At 59.5% G+C, this 15,494-nt stretch overlaps 1 protein-coding gene across 1 annotated transcript in view; it reads left to right on the top strand.

The window, feature by feature from the left end:
• Positions 1–15,494, top strand: part of EMWEY_00004320 (hypothetical protein, conserved) — a gene marked incomplete at both ends in the record, with an annotated part of 33,338 nt that overhangs the window by 3,797 nt on the left and 14,047 nt on the right. The window contains 5 exons of the mRNA XM_013477936.1: positions 214–3,507; positions 3,726–3,812; positions 4,059–5,605; positions 5,740–9,307; positions 9,817–15,377. Of these exons, the coding sequence (XP_013333390.1) occupies positions 214–3,507; positions 3,726–3,812; positions 4,059–5,605; positions 5,740–9,307; positions 9,817–15,377 (14,057 nt within the window). The remainder of the gene's footprint in view (positions 1–213; positions 3,508–3,725; positions 3,813–4,058; positions 5,606–5,739; positions 9,308–9,816; positions 15,378–15,494) is intronic.

The raw sequence follows: 15,494 nt of genomic DNA, 5'->3' as shown, positions 1-15,494 counted from the left end.
ACACGAGCAGGAGGCAGGAGGAGAATATTGTTATAATGATGTAATGGATATACTAGTGATTATAGTCGATGTATATATGCATGCACGCATGCATCCATGCATTTATACATCCGCATGAACGGATTTGGGGCTTTATGCGTGCACACGTGCATGCATGCATGTGTGTCTTGCGTGTGCATGTGTTTTTGTGCTTGCCTGTTTGTGCTGCTGCAGGTTTACACATGGCAGTGTTTGCCGCTGCTAGGTGGCCCTTTGCTGCCGGTTCTCCTAGAAAAGGAGACAGTTGGTTATCGTTTTTGTGTCTCCTTATCGTCACCAACACAATCAGCCGCCCTAGTGTCTCTTCCTGCCTTAAGCGGCCGCGAGCTGCGGCAGATTGTGGTGCAGCAGCTGCATCACCGCAGCACGGAGTTCCTCCTTGTACGTAATGCTGCAGCAGACCCTGCAGCACTTCTTGCTGTTGTTGCTTCTGCTCTGCTGCGCCTAGCTGAGGAAGGGCGCGCCACGCTGCAGCAGCGGGAAGCAGCTGACTCTTTTCAGCAGCACCAGCAGCAGCACCAGCAGCAGCAATACAGGTTCCGCAGCACAGACGCAGGTGACCCCATTGAGGGCACTGACAGATTTGCCTTCGTATTCAAACCCGACAGTGCTGCTCTCTGGCTGCTGCACTCATGCATTGTTGTCAGCATCCGCACGCTGCAGCAGCAACAGCACGTACGCTGGATCCAGCAGCAGCAACAGCAACAACAACACGAGACACCGCACGAGGGAGCGCAGCCGTCAACGTATTCTGCAGTAGGAGCAAGTAGGAGAGCTTGCGCTGCTGCTGCAGCAACTGAGAGCTGCTTACTGTCTGCAGCAGTCTCCATGTTGCGTCTCTGGTCGTTGCTGCTTCCTTGCTGCGCAGCAGCAGTAGCTCAGCGTCAGCCGGGTGGCAGCACACGGGGCCTGTACACTGCTGCTGCAGCAACAGCAGCAGCAGCACTTGATAGCAGGGTTAGTCTCCTTGAGGAGTCTGTGTCTCCGCGAGTATTGCTCGCGGAGGCGGAGGCAGCTGCTCCGCTGTTGTCTCCTGTGCCTGCTGTCGCTGAGTGTCTTGCCCACAGCAGGCTGGGTGCTACAGGAGTCTGCTGCTGCAGCGGTAACGGCAGCAACAGCAGCAGCAGCAGTTGCTGCTGCTGCATCGATCAGTGTTCATCAGGATTACAGTTGCCGCGTCTACCCACAACGCCACACTGGGCAGCGCAGCTAAGAGCAGCAGCAGTAGAGATTTCTTGTGGCACTCGTGTTGAGTGTCTACGGTTGTTGGCCACAGCAGGCTTGTTGCCATTTGCTGGCGGCTCGGTGGCAGCAGCAGCTGCTGCTGCTACTGCTGCAGCAACAGCAGCAGCGGCTGTTGCTGTCGGTGCAGGGAGGTCAGATATACGAAGTGGTGGATTCACACTTACACATAGATCAAGCGATGCTGACAGCTTCCCTACCTTCTCGGGTGCAACACGTGCTGCAGCAGAAGCCTTCGTGGAGACGCTGCCGTTAATTCTGCGGTGTCTCGACACCTTGGGCGTCCTTGTTGCAGGCCCGCAAGCAGCTGCTGCTCTCGGTATGAGGCAGCAGCAGCAGCAGCACCAGCAAACCTTTTCTCCAGTGGAAGTAGTTGCACTAGCAGGTGTCGCATCCAACGCACTGCATGCACTCTCCAGCTGCAATGCTGCTGCTGTAGCGGCAGCACACTGCCCAGCCCCTCTGCTGCTGCAGCTGCAGCAGACGCTGCTCCGTATTGGCAGGCTTCCGGCTGCCATACCCCTTCAAAAGGCCTTTGCAAGCAGCGGCAGCACAAGCAACGGGCGTAGTAGCAGTTTTATGAGCGACGATGTGCAGCAGCAGCAGCAACAGCAGCAGCAGCAGCAGCAGGACCAACCACAACAACAACAGCAGCAGACAGAGGATGGAGCTTTCGAGTTGTCTGCATCACATCTTTCTTGTTTGGCATTGAGGGCCTTGCGGCGGTTGCTGCTGCAGCAGTTTGCTGGTGTTCGTCGGGGGTTGTTGCATGCAGTGGAGGAGACGATCCTGGTGTGCCGCTGGCGCGGTGTGCATACAGCGAACAGCCGCGATCAGCAGCAACAGCAACAGCGGAGACGGAGGAGCAGCAGCAAAGCTGCAACAGCAGTACCACTTACACAGGCGGCGACGGCAGCTGCAGCAGCAGCGCAGGGAGCAGCAGCAGCAGAAGCAAGGCCATTTGAGCCGTCTTTTGCGGTATCCTCCGATGGCAGCAGTGACGAAGGCCGGTCCTCTCACCCAAGTTCGCCAGTTCAAAGCACGGCAGTTGCAGCAGCAGCAGCAGCAGCAGCAGCAGCAGCAGGACAGCAAGAAGTGTCCTCTCTATCGGCAGCATTAGCAGCGCAAGCAAGGGCTCCGCTGACGGAAAGACGTCAGGAGCAGGACGAACAACAACAGCAGCAGCAGCAGACAACAAACTCACCTCCTGCAGCAGACAGCAGCAGCATAGCAGGCAGCGTCTCGAGCTTGTGCCCCACAGAGAGTAGTCTAACAATGAAAGTGCGGGACAGGTTGCATCTGCTCGCCCAGTCAATTACATGTATATTTGCTGCTCTTCAATGCAGCAGCAGCAGCGACAGCAACAGCAGCAGCAGCGAGAGGTTTCGGGTCCCGCCTGATGGGGAAGTGCAGCAAGTGGTTTCTGTGGTGTTGCTGCAGCTGCTGCTGCTGCTACGCTTCAGGCGGCACTCTCTTGTTGATGCATTGCAGCTGCTGTTGAAGCGGGAACCCCCCCTTGGCACAGGCGGAGTCCCTCGCCCTGAGTCACCCCCTGTGAGGGTAGCTTTGCTGCTGCAGGAGGTAGATGCTTTCCTGCTGCGGGTGCTGCCCCAGCTCATGCTGCTGCAGGGAGACCTGACAGCAGCAGCAGCCAGGGCGGACACCGCTGCTGCTGGTCTCTCTACCGTGAGCAAGGCTCTGCACGCACGGATGGACATCACCAGCAGCAGCAGCAGCAGCAGCAGCAGCAGTTCAGGTATTAGTCTTAGCGAGAGCAGCTGGGATGAGGGCTATACAAGGGAGTCCCGCGAAGATGCTGCGGTGTACATACTGGAGACACCGCATCCAACTGTCCCCTTTGAAGCACAGCGTTTTGTCTTAGACTTCTCTTCAAAGTGGGGGGCGACAGAGCTGCATCACGTTCCAGCAGCAGCAGCAGGAGCAGCAGCTGCAGGCGGGAGCGGTGGTGCAGCTCAAGGCCGCAATCGACGAGCGGCTGGAGGGGGCAGCGATCTCAGTGGGGGCCAAACAGCAACAGGAGCGGCAAGCAGCAGCAGCGGGGCGAGCTCGTTGCTTGGGTCGTCACGACAAAGGCCTTCTGCTGCACCAGCAGCTCCCTGGCTGCCTAGCGAGGGGGGCCCTCCTCCCCCTGCTGCGCGGCGTCTCCGTGTGCAGATCGACCCCAGAAGCCTTGCTGCAGCACAAAAAGGAGAAGTTGTAATCAAGGTAGGGAGGACCCGCTTCTGCTGCTGCTTGTGCTGCTGCTACTGGTGCTACTGCAGTCTCCATGGTAGTTCCGAAGCCGCGGACACGGGAGGTGCTACTTTCTACTAGTCATTGACGGCGACACCGGTGTTAGGCTTGAGCTCATGCAGATGTTTGCCCTGCTGCTGTTGCTGCTGCTGCTGCATCTGCTGCTGTCGCTGCTGCTGTTCGCATTGCAGGTGTTAACTGCGCAAGGCCCCAAAACCCATAGAGTGCGGGAGGGGACGCCGACACGGCTACGTTTCAAGGACGTTAGAAAGCTCGAGGTACGGCCTGTTCCCATGCTGCTGCTGCTGTTGCTGCTGCTGCTGGAGAGCGGCATAGATATGCTGCGCGTTGTTGCAGAATTCTCTCAGTTTATCTCAGTCGCCTTCTGTTGACTGTTTTCGCTAGTGCTTCTCGTGCAGTTGCTTCTGTTGCTGCTGTTTGCTGCTCCCCCGTGTGTTCATATGGGTGTGTGCCGGTTTCTGTTACTACTGCTGTTGTTGTTGTTGCTGCTGTTCCCCCTGCAGATATACGTGAGCTTGTGCAATAAGGGTGGCGACTGGGGGTTGCGTGTGGTGGTGGAGGCGACGCGACGGCGTCTTGCGTTCTCCGCTGGGGGCCCATGCCAGCTACGTTTGCTGGCAGCAGATACCGTGTCTTCTTTGCTGCTGCACTTAGCAGATGATGTAAGTCCGCTGCGGTCTTGGGGAGGAAGAGGGGGCCTTACAAGGGATATTGACTCACTGCAGCAACTGGGGGGCAGCGACTTCCTCCTTGCATGCAGAGCTGTCAGCAACTTGCTGCGCACAAGCCTTGCGCGTCTGCAGCCGCCAGAGCTCTGGTGCTGCTCGTATGCAGATAACCCCTCGTTTATCACAGCAGCAGCAACAGCAGCTGGAGGCAGCCCGCCCCTCGCACGCCCCACGCCCTGCGTATCTATCCCATGGTCAGCAAGCCGAGCCGCCCTCACTGCTGCGGACGCGCAACTGCTTCAGCAGCAGCACCACCAGCAAACAGGTATTGTGCCTGGTGGTGCTGCTACTGCTGGTGGTTGGGTGTGGGGAGAGGAGAGTGCTGGTTCTCTCCTCTCCGAGTTTATTTGTCTTGGCAGCATGCGCATGCAGCAGCTCGAGGCGGTGCTGTCCGAGCCGTTGCCGCTGCAGCTGAAGCAGCAGCTACCATCTTTGCTGCCGGGGTCGTTCTTGCGCATGCAGTGGCTTGAGAGGGCAGTCTTTGCTGCACATTTATGGGCTGTACCCTGTCTATACTCGGTATTCAAGAACCTCCTTTGCTCCCTGGAGCGGCGAGGAGCGTCACAGCAGCAGGAGCAGCAGCAACAGCAGCAGCAACGACGACCTCCTTCGCTGCTCCTAGCTGCTCTGTGGCATTACGCGACGCAGCAGGCGAGGCTGCATTTGCATGCAAAGGCGCAGCAAGCAGCAAACATGGGTGGAGGAGGAACATCAAGGAAGAATCCGCAGCTGTACTTCAGTGCGGGCAAGGCAGTAGAGGCAGCAGTCATAGCGGTGAAGGCCATTGAGCTGCAGCGGCTACCGAACGACCCTGTGGAAGAGTTCGTTGCTGCTGTTGCTGCGGCAGAAGGCTCAGCAGCAGCCACCAGCAGTGCCAGTTCAGGGAACCAACTGTCGCTGCGGCAGATATACGCGGGTCTCGTAGAGCGGCTCAAGCGGCACGCTCCGCTACACGCAGCGCTGCGGCTGCTGCTGGGAGACGTCGATCCCACCTCCCTCCGCATAGCGCTCGAGCTGTTGCAGGGCTTGGGCTTGAGGGTGGGGGTGGCCGCAAGGGGGCTGGCCGTGCTGCTGCAGCAGCTCCAGCTGCAGCGGCTACCTTCGGTGGATCGCCATACTACCAGCATCACTGCTGCCACCACCAACGGCTGCAGGAATGGCAGCAGCAGCCGCAGCAGCAGCAGCACATCGCAGCTCACTTGTCTTGCGGTGGATTCTGTATGGAGGCTGCTGCGCCATCTGCAGAGCGTCTCAGTGACCTTCTTGGGGCCCCCAGGGGCTGCTTCGATTCCCGCCCCCTTTGCTGCAGCAGAATTGCATAGGTACGTTATGGCTGCTGCTGTTGCTGCTAGTGCTCTGCTGCTGCTACTGCTGCAGTTGAGTAGACTACCACTCCGCGCGTGCTTCTGGGGACCCACACTCACACACACTCTTGCTGCTGCGGCATGTGCTGCAGGTGTTTGGTGACGGACTATGAAGTGGTTTGCCGCCCCTTCTACGCGTATTTGTTCGAAGGGCGTCCCGACTGCGATGGTGATCCTCAGCCACTGCATCACCAGTTGCAGCAGCTGCAGCAGCAGCAGCTTCCTTGGGTTCCTCCTGTGGCACGTCTGCTGCTGCAGGACCGTCGCAGCCGCTGTGGCGGCATCTCGTCAGTGGCGGGATTGGCAGCTCTCTGCGAATCTCTTGCTGCACACCTTTGGGGGAGCGGGTCTGCTGCTGCTTTCCAGGTGCTCCGCAGCGTTGGGGTGGATGCTCAGGGGCTGACAGCAGCAAATGCTGTTGTGGAGAGGGCATGGCTCGTTCCCCACCTCCTCCACCTCCTTATGCTGCTGCTTAAATCCAGCTTGGAAAGGCAGCAGCAGCAGCAGCAGAAGCAGAGCGTGGCAGATCGCACTTCGCCCAGAGGCGACGGTGATGCCACAGCAGCAGCGTCGAGGGCTTGTGCTGCAGCAGCTGCTGCCGAAGACGTAGCGTCTGTGAGCAGTTGCTGTGCGACTGTCATGCGGTCGACGGGCGACGCGTTGCAACGGCTGCTGTCGTGGCAGGCTGCCTTAGTGGCCCAAGACACAGCGGCAACAGCAACAGCCGCAGAAATAGCAGTAGCAACAGCAACAACAGCAGGATCAACACCAGCACACACAACGAAGGCTCCTCGAACGTCTGCAGCTGACGGGGGCCGCCGTGGCAGCAGCAGCAGCAGCAGCAGTAGGCAAGCGTGCGTTTGCCCGAGTGAGGCCTTGGTAGACGCGGCCGTTGTTTTTCTGCCAGTCTCGTGTGATGCAACAGCAGCAGGAGCAGCGTCAGCACGTGCAGCAGCAGCCGCAGCCGCAGCAGCTTCAGCAGCAGATCAGTGCAGCAGCAGCACCTCGGGTTTGACGGGATGGCACAGAGGGTCTCCTTGGGAAGAAGTCCCCACAGCACCTCAGGGATGTGCACCAATCCGCATCAGCACTCGCGGCGCCCGTTTGCTCCAACAGCACTTCACGAGGACCCAGCGGCTGCTGCTGCAGACAGCAAAGGGGCCTTGCTTCGTGGAGGTGTGGGTTAGGACAGTGGGTGCTGCGCTTGCTGAGTTGTCGGGGCAGGAGCTAGCGGCAGCCGGCAGCAGCAGCAGCAGCAGCAGCAGCAGCAGCAAGAATAAACGCAGCGTCGTTGCATTGGGTGTCGTTGACACACCAGGACCTGCAGATGCTGCAGCCCGTTTGTCGCTGCCTCTGGAGGACAGGTTTGCTGTTGCGCCACCTGCATTGCCAGGGGTGGGCGATAGAGAAGATTCCGGCACGGCAGCAGCAGCAGCAACGACAACAGCAGGAGCAACAGCAACAGACGGAGCCGCCACAGCAGGACCATCAGCTGCAGGAACAACGACACCAGAAACAGCGACGGCCGGATCAGGGACAGCAACAACGGGAGCAGGAACAGCAGGAGCAGGAACAGCAGGAGCTGCATCAGCAGCAGCAACAGCAGCAGGGCGCGAGGATCAAGCCAGGGACTTGCATAGGATTGAAGCTACCGTACTGACATCAACAACAGCAGCAGGAACAGCAACGGAGAGGATTGTCACCTTCACGCACAGAACACCTTCCCCTCTTAAGGGAGTACCTGCGCAGCCCCTTCTGCGAGTGTGGGGCCCCTCTCAAGAGGCCCTCATGGCTGCTGCTGAAGCTGCTGCCTCTTGCCGCTGCAGGCTCGCCAGGGCGGAAGCCGCTGAGTCCGCAGGGGATGAAGAGCAGCAGAAGGAACAGCAGCAGCAGCAGGGACCGTGTTACTGTGAGTGTGGGTGCCTGTTTTTCCTGGAGGGGACCAAGGCGCCTTCAAGGACTTGTCCTCCAGGTGTGCGTGTGGCAGCTGCGCTGCGTATTGCTCCGTCGACAGCAGCAGGAGCAGCAGGGACAGGTGGTGGGTGCAGCAGCAAGAATTTGTTCTCCTTGCTTGGGTTGTTTGGGGAGCTGCAGCAGCCGATGCCTCGCGTGCTGCAGGCTGCACAGCGGCGGAGCCTTCGTGCGGCAGCAGCTTCTCTGCCCGCTTCTCTTGGCTCTGGTGTCTTAAGCGAACTTCACTTGGGGCTGCGGGCGCAGCTGCGGGTGGCAAAGGAAGCAGCAGAAGCACTGCAAATTCAAAAGCTATGGTTGGAGGCAGCAGCAAATTGCTGCGATCGCCTATGGCTTGCATTCAGGGCTTGTCTTGCTGCCTGCGGCTCTGCTGCATCAACCTGTCTTGCCGAGGAAGACGCCCCCAGGCCCTTAGAAAAAGAGCAACAAACTCCGCAACAAAGTGACACCAGCAGCAGGAACAAGGACTGCTGCTGCTGCAAAAATACAATGCTATCACCCATGCAGGTCGCATTAGAGGAAATTGCGAGAGCCCTCCGCTGGGCTCTGCCCCACCTCGAGCACTCCCCCCAACAGCAGGGATCGAGTGCAGCAGCAGCTGCAGCAGGAGTAGCAACAGGAAGGACAGCAGCAGGTGGTGTACCGAATAGTGTGGAGGCTGCAGCTCCAGAAGAGCAGCAGCAGGAGCACCAGGAGCCTTCGGTGGCCCGCAGTAACGCTTCACAGTTCCTGCGTCTGCTCAGCGTGTCACCATCCACAGGTGCAGCAGCAGCAGCAGAAGTGTCACCGGGAATTGTACAGGCGGCAGCAGACCACTACCTGCACATGACACCCACGCTGCTGCAACAGGAGTCTCCGGGAGTGGGTCTGGGTGCTTCATTCCTTTCGGACATGATGTGGCTATGTGTAATTTCGCCCGAGCAGCGGCAGCAGCAGCAGCTGCAGCAGCAGCGGCGGCGACGGCGGCATAAGGTGGTTGGCTCCAAAACGAAGCGAAGACCTTCCTTGTGCCTGGTGGCAGAGACAGTTGGGGTGTGTCTGCTGCAGCAGCTGTTGCGGTGGCTGGTACAACACGCGCAGAGGCGACTCATCGGGCTATGGCTACTGCAGCAGAAGCACGAAGAGCTGCTGCAACGTCTGGTGGCGACGGCTTGCTGCGGTCGCCCTCTCCTCGGTCGCCTGTCGTTGCGTCTTGTACACGCAGCTGTTGTTGCTGCTAGCAGCCCCTGCAGACGCTGCGGCCATTCCGCTGCAGCAAACACCCTCGATATTGCTGCTGCTGCAGCACCGTTGCTGCCGAACCCTCCTTCTTGGCACATGGCGTCACTCACTGGCTTGGGAGTACGCGAAGGGGAAGGCTGCACAGGAGCTCCGGCAGCAGCAGCTGCTGCAGACACGCAGCAACAGCTGCAGGATAGCGATCGCTTGAAAGCCTCCGTCGTTGCGATGGAAGCCGCACGAGGCCGGCCAGAAGCAGGAGCAGAAGCAACTGGAGTTGGAGAAGCAGCAGCAGCAGCAGCAGCTAGTTGCTCTCTAAGTTTGCTTCGTCCTTGGGGGAGCAGTGTCTCGCTGCGTTATGTGCTGCTGCGTTGTGTCTTTCCCTTGGACCTGGACAGCCCCAGTTGGTGGCGCCTAGAAATTTCTTTGCCCACAGCAGAGGCCGAAGTCGTGGCTCTCACTGGATATGATGTCAGCCAACCCTCCCTACCTAGTGCTGCTGCTGTTGCTTCTGCTGCTGCTACGGGTGTCTTGGGCGTTGTGGATGTTGGAGTTGCTGATGTGGCTGCGCCTGCGTTCTATGCATGCATTCGTTGCTGTTGCTGCTGGTGCTGCTGCATCTTCTGAAGAAACGACCGGGGTGTAGCTGCTTGGGTGCCTGCAGGTGAGGCGTCTGTGCCGAGGGCAGCAGCGGCCTTCGTCGCACAAGGAGCCGCAGTTGCTGCGTTTTGAGGCCTTTGCCCCAAGGGGCAAGAATGGCTCGCGGCTGCAGAAGAATCTGAAGGCAAGTGTTCCTTTTGTTGGTCCCTGATGATGCCAGTCCTTTGCTGCTGTTACTGCTGGTGCTAGTGCTGCTCCTGTTACTGTTGGTAGCCCTGCTGCTGCTGCTGCTGCTGTGGGCGGTACGTTTGTTGCCGTTGCTGCCGCTTCGTGTTGTACTAGCAGCAGGACTGCATGCGTATGTGCGTTACTTGATGCAGTGTAATGATAGCTCTCTGCAGCAGCACCTAACCTCCGTGTTCGGGCGGGCTGCCTTGCAAACCAGCCCCAAAGCATTGAATGCATCTGCCGTCCCCGATGCATTTCCTGCTGCAATAGATATTGTCGCACTCCCGGTACCTAAGAAGGGTACAGTGAAGCTTCGTACCCTCGACAAAGCCCTCAGGCCTGCACGTCTGTTGCTGCCACACGCCGTCATCCACCGAGCCGCCCCCCGCACAGCAGCAGCAACAACAACAGCAACAGGAGCACCAGCAGCATCCGGAGTGGCAGGGGGAACCCCCGAGCAATACTTTCCTCCTTTAGATCCCATGCGTTCTTTGCACCTGTGTGTGGTTACGTTAGAGCCGTTCGCGAGTGGCTTTTCGGTGTCTGTACACCGCAAATCTGAGCAAATCGCCAAAGGTCTTCGCAGGCGGCACTCCCTTAAAGAACTCCTCACGACAACATCGGGGGGCGACGTGGGGTCGTCATCTTCTTTTATTCGTGTGCCGCTGCAGCAGTTGCCCATCAGAGACCCATGCAACCTGGCCACTGCACGTCGGCAGATGCAACAGCTGCAGCAACGACAGCAGCTACAGCAGCAGCAGCAGCAGCAGAAACAGCACCAGCAGCAGCAGTCGCGGACGGACCTGCAACACTTGCTACAATGGCAGTGGGCTGGTCTCTTTGGCCAGTGGGAGTTGCAGTCGCAGAGTGCAAAGCTGCAACGGGCACTTGTTCTGCAGGACCTGCGGAGGGGAGCAAAAGTAGGCGAGAAGCTGCAGCAGCAGCTGCAGGGGCAACACAACGACGTCTCAGCAGACGCTCTTTCGCAGCTGCGAGCAGCGGGAGGCGAATTTCTCGCGGGTCTGCTGCAGCAGCTGCAGCATGCAGTCCAGTCGGTTGCTGCAGCATCCGCTGGTTTCCGCGTGCAGCCTCTGCCGGTTTGCGAGTTGATATCAGCAAAGGAAGCAGAAGCACGGGCAGCAGCAGCAGGGAAAGGAGATGCAGCAGCAGCAACTGCTGTTGGTGCTACCAAAGTGTACCACTTCTTGCATTGGGAGACAGATGAAGACACCCTGCAGCGACTGAGAGCAGCAGTGTCTCGGGCTCAGGCAGTGCTGCGGGTGTTATCACTTAAGACTGGCAGTACGGCTCAATCGCCTCGTGCGTTGCTGCATGAGTTAACCGGTCTAGCTTCTCCATCCACCACATCCCCGCTGCAGGAACAGCAGCAGGCGCAGCAGGCGCAGCAGCAGCAGCCGAAGACCGCGGACAGCAGCAAAGTGAAAGGGCTCTCCTCGTGGGCTACACCGACGGTGTTGCTGCACTATTGGGCAGATGCGTGGGAGTTGTTCGATCCCGATGAGAGCTTGTGCCGCCTTTGGCAATCCCTCTTATCACCTGCGGTAGCCTCAGAGGATGCTTCACAGCAGCAACTGCAACGGCAGCAGCAGCAGCAAGAGCAACCACAGGTGGTGCAGCCTAGGAAGGATGCAGCCGGTCCCACTACTGCCCTTTCAACAACAGCAAAGTGTAGCACCGGTAGCAGCAGCAGCGGCGACAGCAGCAGCGGTAGCTGGATGCAGCAACGGATGCGCCCGCAGATCCTGGCGGATGCGGAAGAGGATGTGTTTTGCTGTCGTCTATTGGAGCTGCTACCGCCCGTTGCTGCTGCAGCCCTGACAGCGTTTCTGCTGCAGTTGCTGGAGGACCTTGTGCGCGTCTGTAGGGAGAGAGGAGACACCTCTCTGCGGGCAGCAGATACACCGCAGCACGCTGCCAGCAGCGAGGCAAGAGCCCTTCGCCTCAGCCTGTTAGGCGACCTGATCCACGTTGTAGGTGCTGTCTCTGCAGCTGCTGAAGTGGTGCAGCAGCAGCGCCAACAGCTGCAGCAAAAGCCGCAGGAACAGGAACATCAACCGATTTGCCCAGCGCTGCACAAGACTGACAGCGAGGGCAGGATGTGCCTTGCCCTTACTGCAGAAGAAGGCTCGGCCTACCGATTTGTTTCCTTGATGCTGCAGGAGGTGTCTCCTATGGCAGCTTGCGCGCTGCCGCTGCTTCGGGCTGCTCCAAACCCCGCGGCTCTTGCCGCGGCTGCTGCAGGTGGCGATGAGCGGGACAGCAGCACGAAGCGGAAGCCATTTGCCGACAACAGCCTGCAGCTGCGGCCATGCTGCGATGGAGACTCTTCGGTGTCTCGGCAGCATAGCGACACAGCACAGCTACAGGGCATCAAGGCTGACGTTTCTTTCACACTAATGCGGCTGCTTTCCGCAGCAGCAAGAGCAGCTCTGCATCCTGAAGCAGCAGCGAAGGAGCGATGCCCTCCTCTTGAGGCAACACTAGCGGGAGCATCTGCAGCAGCAACAGCAGCGACAACGACAGCAACGAAAGCAGCGTCCAGGGAGAGTGCAGAAGGTCCAACTACTGCTAAGCCTAGACGGAGGCCTCGGGCATTGGTTCGGGTGTCTCTGCTTCTCCGCATGCTTCAACAGTGGGGCTTTGTGTGTCTGCCGGCGCGTGATGAGAATTCGTTGCAGCTGCTGAAGTGTATCTACAGCGCTGCTGCTCCGCATGCTGCTGCTGCAGCAGCCTTTACAGCTACTGCTGCAGCGGCCAACAGCTGGCAACAGTGCCCAGAAGGCGCGGTGCCATGGAGTGCAGTGTGTCGGGTGGCGGGATTGCTGCCAGGACTTTTGCTGCACCTGCAGAAGGGACCGACAGGAGCGGCAGCTCGTCAGAAGGTGCTGAAGAGTTTGCTGCGGCAGACTGCACGTGTAGGCCTGACCCGGCGTGATGTTTCTTGGATTATAGATTCGGCTGAAAAAGGCGGAGACAGGACTGTTTCCGCAAGTGACGTAGCAACTGCAGCGGAAGCAGCAGGAGACACGTGCCCCGTCGAGTATGCCTGGGTGTTGCAGTCAGGCCAGAGAGCAGTAGACTGCGAAGCCTTCGCTGACGACCTGGCGGCTACTGCAGGTGCTGCTGCTGCAACGGAGTCTGCACATGCCTCTACCTTTTCCGTCACGCGTCAGCCGCCGCCTTACAAGGGTCACGTGAGCACGGGGCAGCTGGAGCAGCAGTTCTTGCTTACCCGCTGTTGCGGCGCGTGCACGAAAGGCCCGAAGAGACGTTCTAAAACGCACGCAGCAGCAACATCCGGTAGCAGGACAAGAGCACCTAATTTTCCTACTGGGCCCGTTGATGTATGTGTTCAACGCCTGGACTCTGCAGGGCGCGTGCGGCGCTCACTCGTCCCGACCTATTCCGTGTGGGAGGGAAGCAGCGAAGGGGAGACGGATTCAGAGGGGCGGCAGCAGCAGCACCACCAGCAGCAGCAGCAGCTGTTGCTGCGCCAGGAGTGGAGAAGGGGTGACGTCGACGCGGACTCGCTCGAGAGCTGGACCGATAGAGGCTCGGATGGGGAAATGTCTGATCGGCAACAACAGCAGCAGCAGCAGCAGCGGGTGGTGATTGCAGTGATGCGACGGCGGCCGTCAGCTGCAGCAGCTGCTGCTTCGCGGCGGCCTGCTGCCGCGTCGAGCTCTGGGGAAGGAGGTGAACAGGAGAGAGAGAGTGACTCAGAAACAAACGGGTCTCTCAGAGAAGGAGACCTGCAGCTTGTGCTGCCACTAGAAGAGGAGGCATGGGCTGACGGGACAATTCAACTGGAAAGCGAAGATGCAGTGACGCTCCTGCGGTTCTTCCGTGGGATGCTCGACGACAGTAGCAACGGTAACAGCAACAGCAGCAACAGCAGCTACAGCAACAGCAGCAGCAACACCAACAGCAATAGTAGCAGTAGCAACAGCACCACGAGCAACAGAAGCGGACGCAACGGCGGTAACGGCAGTGCTGCGAGGCAGCAGCAAAGGCAGCAGCCGACAGCAGAGTCGGAGGATGCAGCAGAATGGACAGAGGACGATGGGGAGTCTGGGGAGGCCGAAGCCCGATCGTTCTTGCAGCAGCTCCTTTCTGCTGCTTCTGCTGCTGCTACTGGCGCTACCACAGAAACTGCGGCACAAACCGGCTCGACAAGGGTACTGCGCGTCGTCGGTGTCCGCCGCACGCTCCGCAGGCCCCGCACGCCGAGCAGCAGCAGCCGTAGCAGCAGCAGCAGCAGCAGCGACAGCTACGTAAGCAGCAGCCGAACAAGGTATGCCGGTCGCCGTCCTCGGGGAGGCTGGGGTGAGGGCGGAGATTCAGCAGCAGCAGCAGCAGCAGCGGGAGCAGATGCAGGAGGGAACACTGGAAGCTTGTGGGAGGCTGCTTTAGTGCGGCGGCGGTTGCGCGCAGCTGAGCCAAGCTTGACGTTTGAGGACATACACAGCGCAGGTGAGACTGTGTCTGACTGGGAGGGGCCCATGGGCCGTTGGGGAGACAGAGTACCACCATCGCGAACCGGCAGCAGCAGCAGTAGCAGCAGCAGCAGCAGCAGCAGCAGCAACTGTAATGGCGGTTGCTGCGTGCTGTGCGGCTCCCCTTTATGGAGACCTTCAATCCTCACGAGGCCCAGGGGCTCTCCTGCTAGTGTACGGCCACTTCCTGCAGCTGCAGCGTCCCTTGCAGCTTTCCCGTTTGGGCTTCTGCCGGCTGCGGAGGCAGCTACGCCAGCTACAAACGAGCAGCAGCAGCTGTTGCAGCAACAGCCACACCGGCTCACCGTGGATTCGAAGCTGGGCAGGCGTAGCAGCGAGAGCAGCAGCTGCAGCAGCAGCTTCAGAAGCTGCATCGGCAGCAACGGCGATGGGCCTTCCCGTAGGCTGCGCGCGTTGTCACGCGGCCTCTCGACTTCCGTCGGCAGCACTTCAGCAGCAGTGGATGCCGTGGCTGCTGCTGCGGCTGCCGCTGGAAGTGGGCAGGAGCCCTTGAGGAGGGCTTTAAGTGACAGTGAGTGCGTGCTTTTGCCGCCATCCCGCTGGCAGCAGCTGCAGCAGACTCAGCAGCATTCTCGTTTGAAGCGGAGACACACAGGAGGCTATCCTTCTGTGCGCAGTGCCCATTTGCGTCTGGCAGCAAAGGCACGGCTTTGCCGCTTGCTGCTATCGTGTTACAACCTTGAAGGAGGAGACGCTTCTGGGGGTTCTTCTGGTTTGGGCTCTTTGGGGCTGTGCTGCCGTTGCGCCGGGCTTAGCGTTTCTTCCTTGGGGTCTCGGCGGGCCACTGGTTGGCCATCTGCGGGTCACGCTGGCGGCACAGCAGGAGGCACTCGAGTTGGTCCACCGGGAGCAGCAGTGGGTGCTGCAGCAACAGCTGCAAGTGCCGCTTCCTCGAGCGCTGGTGCAGATGCTGTTGCTGGTGGTCGCGTGCCTTACTCTTTGTCGTGTGTAGATGAGTGCTTGTATGGAGACGATGCCTTTAGTTTGGCACCTTTCGGGGGACCCGCGGGGCAACTCGTGGTGAGATGTCCCCGCTGTGGCGGGCGCCTCTGTAGTGTTCGCCCTCCGGAGGTTGAAGGGAAATGGCGTTGTGACGGTTTGAACCCTGAAGGCAGATGTGCAGCAGGCCTCATGGAATTTCGCTCCTGGACAGGTGCACAGAGACACCGCTGCAAGTAAGCATCCAAACAGCAGCAAATGTTGCTGCTGCTGTTGCTGCTGCTTTCTTCCTTCGCATATTACGAGGACGTGTTGGGAGGGTTATGGGTGCTCTGTTGCCATCCGCATCTCTC

This window comes from Eimeria maxima, genomic scaffold, assembly GCF_000499605.1.
Source record: "Eimeria maxima Weybridge genomic scaffold, Emw_scaff23, whole genome shotgun sequence".
NCBI lineage: Eukaryota > Apicomplexa > Conoidasida > Eucoccidiorida > Eimeriidae > Eimeria > Eimeria maxima.
This window is presented reverse-complemented; position numbering and strand designations above follow the sequence as displayed.